Here is an 8100-nt window from a genome sequence, read left to right on the forward strand (position 1 = left end):
TCATAACCAGGATGAGCCCTCGGTAAGGCAGGAACTGGAAATAAAGAGGAAACCGATACAGTCAGTCGACCACTAGGCAATTGATCATAAAGGGGAATTCAAAACACAACCAAATAAAACTTCTCTTGGAGAAGGGCGCATCTGCTAATGTGTTGCAGTATCCCCCTTGTCCCACAAGGAAATTTCATTCTAGCGCAACAAAACCGACCAATCTCATGCCTGTTGTCCTCTGCTTCCACCGTGGAAATCTGAGTAGTTTTCTTGACAGAGTACCAAATTTAGGGATTTAAAAAAATAAAAGTATGTATTTATTTAAACTCACTTTTAACCCGCGCCAGTCTTATAACTTGCCCCTCACGTTTCTCCAAATAAAGTGGAATAGGAGGGCTGAGACTCTTAAAAATCCACAAAATTAAATTTAAACTTAAAGGTACCAGAAAGGGCTACAGGTGGAAAATTAGAGGAATTGTTTTTAAATAAGCTTGAAAGTAAGGGCTAGGGACCTTGATAGCTGTAACATTCTTATCCACTGAAAAGACTGACTATAAAATATTAAATTAGTATTGCAATCCTGTGGCTTCACGTTTAAATGAAGGAATTGAAATTAAATCTAATATTTTCATGGGAACAGGATCTTCAAGTAATTGGTGCGGTTTTCACAGTTGCCTGGTTCAATTCTGAATCTGGTAGTTTCCATATCTGCCCCAAACTGGCTTAGTTTAAATTGGTCATTGCTTCTTCAGAACAGCACTCAATGAAATGCAGCAAGCCCTGCTGAGGGCACCACCTGCATTGCGAATAATCCTTGGCCAATAGCTGGCCTGTTATCCTTTGCAGTATAACCAGCTGGAAACCAAACGAAGAAGAAGAAAATGTCTCTCCACCTATTTATTGTGATTTGTTTGTTTATTTCTAACACATCAAGATAAGTTCTTCCTCTTAGTATCCCAAGCCACAAATATCGAAACTAATAATAATAACCAAAGGTGTATTTCAAAAATTGAACCTACAGATGTAATACATACTGTGAACCCTATAAAATGCGTTTACAATGCTGACTTCAAGCAAGAAATTTATAACTTTCATATGTACCTTCCTTGTGCAATAGGCAACTGCCATGTGTTTCCGACTTCCATAATTCAGTTTTCCTGGACATCTGTAGCAGGTAGTGAGTGCTTCTTACAGTACACTTTATGTAATTTGAGAAGGAACCCACAACAAAGACTAAAAGTTCACCAAAAAAACCCAAGTCTTTCTAGAAATGCTAGTTATTCTATATTTACAACAACTTTTAGTACAGTGTGAGATAGCTCCCCCCACTCCCTTCAGCCTTTCTTTATGTGACTGGATTCTGAAATGTAGTAATTTGGGACTGCAGTATTATAGATGGTAAGAATTCCTTGCAAGAAATATTTACAAAAGTTCCCTGTAATTTATCTCTTAAGGTTTTAATAGTGTTCCTCTAGCTACTACTGTTCTTTAGCCTTTTGCTTGAAGATTCTCCTTTGGCTGTTTCTGAAAATCTGGGTTGGAAATAAATCCTAGTACGATTATTTTATTTGGGACAGTGCTTAAATATTTTCATATTAAAAAGGAGATAAATTGCTGAGCGATTAAATTTTTATCTGTCTTGTTAATGTTCACATTAAAATTGAGAACGTTCAAAAAATAAAATAAAATAAAATAAAATTGAGAACATTCACAATTAAAATGGAAAACAAAAGCTAAAAGTCATGGCTTGCTTGTTTTTATTTATTTATTTATTTATTTATTTATGGCCTGTGTGTTTAAATGCAGGGTTCATTCCCACTGCTAATACTTGTTTTCAGTAGCTTCCTCCTTTTTGTACAATTCTAGTTCTGGATTTGAATTCATCTGTCTTTTCATTCAGCTGAAACTGAAATGCCTCAATGTCAGTACAAAAATATGAGTAAATTCCAGCCACATCCTTCATTATTTATACATCCAGTGGATTATATAAATGCGCAAAATTTCCCACTGTTTAAGGACTGTGGGCATCTACAGATGTGGAATTTGGGAACAAGACCCACTTTATAGCCAATTAGAGGATGCAATAATTCTTATAAAAAGCGAAACATCAAGCCTAGTGATTCTTGAATGGGGCCTAATTCAGGCCAGGTAGTTAGTTCATGTTCAATTCATTTGATTAAGCTAGCAGACTCAAAGTAACCTGCTAATTGGGTGCGGGGGCGGGGTGAGGATAACATGTTTAATTCAAAGAACACAAGAGTTTATATTTTAAATATCGGTTTAAATATGAGTTTATATAATGCAAACAATTAATATGCCCATTAACTATTTAGAGAGTACTGTTCACTTTCTCCATTGATTTTTCCCAGTTGGACTTAGGTCCAAAACAAATGGTTGCAACGTTGATCTTACTAATGGCCTGCTCTCCATCTAAGGACATTCATTTACATCTGGATGTCCATTTCATTAGTTCTTCAAGTCATTTTACTATTTGCATTAGGTATTAGTGATAGGGGACTAGGGTGACCGTCTTGAATGTTTCTGTGGGAAGAGTGGGGTCGATGAGTGAGGAAGAGAGGTGGCAGTGTTTCACCGACAGAGGAAAGATAACTGCAGTACCATCTGGAGGCAGAGTGCACACTGCTAGAAACTGATCATGAATCTGGAAGCTCTTTTGCCCAGTCACGAACTCGCGCTGAGTTTTCTTCTGGATACATTACCAGCGTTGTTACTGTCTTTCTACCCCTCCATTTGTCCATCAGAACGCCCCTACTGGCCCATCCTCCTGCTCCTGTGGTCGGTCCCCAGGCTGTCCAACTTTGGTGAAGAGGAGGGAGTGTAGCTGAAAGGACGCACCCCCCCTACAGCGCTAGCAGCCTGCAGGAAGCGCCCACGGAAACATCACTGGAAAAGAAAATCCTTCCGCCCTAACCAAACTAGAGTGCTTCTATCCCTTCAGTGCTCCAGCTCTGGCTACACGGATTTTTGGGTAGCCGCAGCGTCCTTTACTGAGTGAAATCAAGAGAGGTAGGTTGTTGGAAGGGTGGTAAACCGTCCCCAGCAAGCAGGGAGGAGATGTTCTAACGTGCAAGTCCGCCTACGGAAGGAACCTTGAACTGTGGCTCCGGATCCCTATCCGCAAGGAAGAGGGGTGGGGCGGGGGGAGGGGCTGTGTTTGCAACCGGGGCCCCTAGATTGCGCTCTGAAGGCTATGCAGGCTCTGAGAGCTCAGCATCTAAACCTGTGGCCTCTAGATTATACCACCATAGTCTTAGTAAAGGTGGACAAATTGTAATTTGTTTCATTAACTCAGATCGGAGGGAGAAGCTGGAAGAAGAGTGGGAAGAAAGTGGGGCAAGGGAAGAGCAAGGAAGCCCAAGCGCTCTTGTGCAACTCTGCTAGTGACCCTGAGGTGCATCTGATGTCCAAGGGCCCCAATGAGGACATGACTCCTTTCCAGATTAAGTTATGAAGTGAAGTGATGCAGGCAATCAGTAGCCCTCCTCCCCGTCGCTCCCTTGGGGCTTTAATGTAGCCCTTGCTCACCCCCAACTCCTTAACCCATTTCTGGATTTCTCACTCAGTTAATATTTTAGCTAATAATAAACATCTTTTTATGCGTGGGAAGGAAGCCCAGTTCCTTTCTGTTTGGGAAACTCAAGGACCACCTGACGAGCCTTGACTTCAGGCGTCAAGAACAGACTCTTTTGGATGACAGGGCTTACCTTCCTGAGGCCAGAGACCAACCCCAAGGAGGGTAAAACAGGCCCCTGCTTGCGATTCCCGCCATCACTTTTAAAGTCCTCAAAACCCACTGTAAGGTTTTAAAACTCCAGTGAGTATGGGCTGATGGTGGTTATGGAAATGGAGAAGAGAGAATGAATCTAGGGAATGAAATCTTGACACCTAGGCTTAAAAAAAAAGGCTTCCTAAATAAATAAAAATAAAGCACAGATCTCTTACATATTCCAAACCAAAACCACTGCCATCGAGTCCATGCGGACTCATAAGGACCCTTTAGCACAGTGTAGAACTGCCCTCTGTGATTTCCAAGACTGTTGACCAGAGCAGGAAGCCCTGTGTTTCTCCCTCCAAGCCGCTGGTGGTTTCGAACTGCAGACCTTGCAATTAGCAGCTCCACGTGTAAGCACTACACCACCAGAGCTCCTTTCTGTAAATAGGTAAGCTAAAATAGTGACATATGTGCATTATATTATAAAATATACACGAGGAGGTTCAAAAGTATAGGGGAATGGACATGTAAAATAATGGATTTTTTCTATAAACTTTTTGAAATATTTATGGATACACACACACACACACACACACACACACACACACTCCATACTAGACAGCCAAGCTGACAGAGAGAAGAATCTTTTAAAAAAACGATTCAATTTTATTTAAAGTGCACCAAGAAAAGCATTTGCTAAGGAACCAATATACTTTCTCCAGACCTCTCCCCCTGCTTGGTATTGGTGCTGTGTAGGGGGATGCGGACCTAGTGAGTACCAAACTCCCAGACCCTTCTTGCCCTCCTCCCCAGTCTCAGTTGGGCAATTTTCTTATCGGAGTGACTTTTCTCGGAAATTGAGCCCAGCTGCCACTGTCAGGCACCTGGCACTTTCATTCAACTGGAATAGTTCCTGAACCTAGCTCGTCGCCAGACTAGGCGCTTTCTTTCAAAAAGTCACGCCAGGCACACACATGTCCCTCATACCTACTCCTCCGCCCGTGTTTGAACGCGATCAGGTGCACGCACACTCGCGCACGCACACTCGCAGACGCGTGCAACCAACACACGCACACAGGAGCACGTGTGCATGCTATCGCCCGCACCCGAGCGCATCCAAACGCGTGCATGCGCGCGCACTCACTGGCCAGGCTTGCCCGGGGTCCCCGCGTCTCCGCTGAGCGGGTGCTCCCTCTCTCTCCCTGTCTGCCCATCACTCAGCAGCCGGCGGCCAGAGCCTGGATCGGTGGGCCTTTCCCCCTGGCTCTCAAGGCCGCGCCTCCGCCCTGCCCTTCGGATCCTGCCTTCCCTCCTGCCCGCGCCTGGAAGCGCTTAGATGCCCCCTCTTCGGAGGCAAACACAGCGGTGTGCTTCAATGGACGCTCCGCTGGACCGCGGGATTGAGGACTGCGGGACCTGCTTGGTCCCGGAGCCCGAGCCCGGTTCGACACGAGCCCAACGGGGCCGGAACTCGCTTAGCTCGATCTCCGTAGTCTCCCTAGTTCAGCCGAAGGGGACGGCTGCCCTCCCCCGCCTAGGGCGCCCGGACCACACCTGGGTTCTTGCAGAGGGCCCGGTGTACCGGACTCGGCGAGGCGCGCCTTTGCAGCTCGTCAGTGGAGACACGGGTACCAGGGTCGGCGAGCTCTGCGGTCTGCACTCGTAGATGCTCAGGGAACGTGTGATGAGGACAGTGCAAGGGGGCCTGTACACTTCTTCCTAAACCCGTGCGGGAGGGAGGGCAAGGACCAGTCTACCACGTCGGCGCAGATTTGCGGCTGGAAATCACGCTGGTCCGTTACGGCCTCTGTTTTCTCCTGCCCCTGCCCTCGGCGCCCTAGTAAAACCTCGGGATCCGGCAACCCCACGCGGCGCCGTTGCGTTTTCAGGGCCCCAGGAGTACAGAGAGCTGGAGGCGACGTCAGGAATGTCTCAGAGGAGCCCTGGTGGCTCCTTGGGGTCGTTGAGGACCTGGGTCTGGGGCAGGGCGCTTCATCCTAGCAACTGGCCCATGCTGCCCTTGGAGAAGCAGAGCTTGGCGGGAGCAGCCTTTGGCGACGACCTCCCCCGCCCTCTTTTTCTCTGAGACCCTAGCCCTCCAGCTGGTCCTCTGTGCTTAGTTGATGCCCACTGTGGACTCAAACTCTTGAGTTTGCGCATTTTTTTTGAGACAGTATTACCACCTCCTTGGTGTCCTCAAGTTTAGAGACCCACTGGAGTCCCAGTGTAATCGCAAAGCCTTTTTTCGACAAACAGAAAACAATTCCTTGTCTAGTGTTTAAAAGCGGTCTCCTCCGCTTGAGTCGCCTGGGGTCTGGCTGAGCGGCGTGTGAGTGCTGTGCGTGTGCTCAAGGCCCGCGGCTCCGCGGCCTGCCCTCGTGTGGCCTGCCTCGGGTGGAAAGGTCGCAGCCGGAAAGCTACTCCAGGAAGCTTTGCACCAAAAGCTTAAGGAGAAGGCAGAAGATAATAGAACAAGCAACGGAGGTTGAATTGAGAGGGAAAAGAGAGGAAGCACAATTCTTTTGTCCAGTCTTTTTATGCCAAACATTATGGATCATATACATAATAAACGTTCTTCTACAAGGGATATGCTCGATTTACATCAGGAATCTTGACCAAAAAGCCTAGCGGGAAGAATTATAAAACAAACGTTGCATGTACACATTTGGCACCATTCTGTTAAAAAGCATTGTTCTTGTTTTTAAGTTGGGATTGTGAAGAGACAAGTTGGCTCTTTAAAAGCCTGAGATAAAAGCGGCAAATTGTCAAAAGCAGGGCAAATAAGTTATGCTACGTAAGAGTTTACATGTTTTCCAATGGGAAATTGAATGGTATTACATCTTAAAGAGAACTCCACGATTGTAAGCCTAAATCTATGCCATTATTGACGCTGTTGTTGTTGCACTGGTCTAGTTGACCTGAACAGCATTTCCAAGGTTGTGATCTTAACTGAACCATACTGTCACGTCTTTCTCCCATTGACCTTTGGGACAGCAACCTCCTAAGTCAGAAAGCCAGGGTTCTGTTAAAAACCCTGGTTCTCCTCCAGGGTTCTGTTAAAAACATAGAATTCACATCCCAGGATTTTCAGTTAAAATTCTGCCATGCTTTGAAAGAAAAGTATCCAGGGTACACTTTTTCTGACTACCTTAAACGACGTATTGAAAAGACAATGTACTATTCTACCCCCAGATATGTAAATTTTTTCGTATTTCTTGAATTCTGTCCCCAAAGAAAAACTTACTGAGCAAACACTAACAAATAAACTAGCCTCGTGGAACTGTTAAGAAGCCCTAGTGGTGTAGTGGGTTACAAGTTGGACAGCTAACTACAAGGTCGGCAATTTGAATCGTGAGAAGGATGAGACTTTCTATTCTGGTAAAAATTTACTGTCTTTTGGAAACCCCAAAGGGAAGTTCTACCTTGTCATAGGGCCGCCATGAGTCAGAATTGACTCGGTGGCTTTGAACCTGAGTGCCATGATGCTGCAAAGTGGGAGCTTAAAACGCAGCAGTGTTTACGCGAAAAATGAGAGGTCTGGTTTCTGTAAATTCTTCTCAACGCTAAACTCTGCGGAGTGCTAGCAACCTAAATGCTAAAAGAGCAGGGCGGGTTTCTAAATCTCTTGAGGGATCCTAGCTATTCTAACTTGGTGATTGTCTCGGTTTAAATCCAGAGGCTGCCTGCCTCTTTCCAGGTTCTGCTGAGGAGAGATGAGAAGTCTAAGGGACTGGACTGGGCCGTGGCCTGAGGGCAGGACGACCTGTCCAACGCGCACCAGTCTGGCAAGGCAAAGCCAGACGGCGGCGCTTTTTACTCCAAGGTTTTGGAGCCCTTGGAAGGAAGTGGGCGCGGGCAGTGCAAAGTCGGCTCCCGGGGATTGGCCGGCCACCGGGATGACTGACGGGCCCCTGGCTCCGCCCCCGCCGCTTTATTGACACTAATGAGCAAGTTCTTCCCACCGCTCTCCTGCCTGGAAGTGCTGACAGATCAAGGCAACAAATTTCAATTACAATCCCTAATTGGTGTCCGCAGAGTGTTTTTTTACTCGTGGCCGTCCTCGCGGGCGCATCAGTCGGGCCGAGCGCGGAGCAGCACGAGGCGGCGGCGGGGTGCGAGCCGAGGAGTGCCTCTGTGGGCGCGCGCCGGAGACCCGGCGCAGGAAGTTTGGCCTCGGGCCCCAGCACCGGCGAGAAGGAAGACCTCTGTCCTGGGCTTGCCCGCGACGGCGCGGGGACGCAGCTCGGCCTGGGTGTGGGCCCCGAGACTGGCAGAAATCTGGGGAGGGGACGAGAGCGAGTGTGTGCCCGCGTGAGTGTATATGCGAGCGTGGCGCGCAGCCGACGGGCGGGCGCCGGGCGGCGGGGATGGCGGAG

At 47.3% G+C, this 8100-nt stretch overlaps 1 protein-coding gene across 1 annotated transcript in view; it reads left to right on the forward strand.

Moving 5' to 3' along the window:
- Positions 1-5060: 5060 nt before the first annotated feature.
- The window catches only part of TBX18 (T-box transcription factor 18), a 34006-nt gene continuing 30966 nt past the window's right edge, over positions 5061-8100 (forward strand). The window contains exons 1-2 of the mRNA XM_013003630.2: positions 5061-5352; positions 7760-8035. Coding sequence (XP_012859084.1) covers positions 5061-5352; positions 7760-8035 — 568 coding nt within the window. The remainder of the gene's footprint in view (positions 5353-7759; positions 8036-8100) is intronic.

Source organism: Echinops telfairi, unplaced genomic scaffold, assembly GCF_000313985.2.
Source record: "Echinops telfairi isolate 266 unplaced genomic scaffold, ASM31398v2 ScPeMD7_3533;HRSCAF=4204_0, whole genome shotgun sequence".
In the NCBI taxonomy this organism is placed as follows: Eukaryota; Metazoa; Chordata; class Mammalia; order Afrosoricida; family Tenrecidae; genus Echinops; species Echinops telfairi.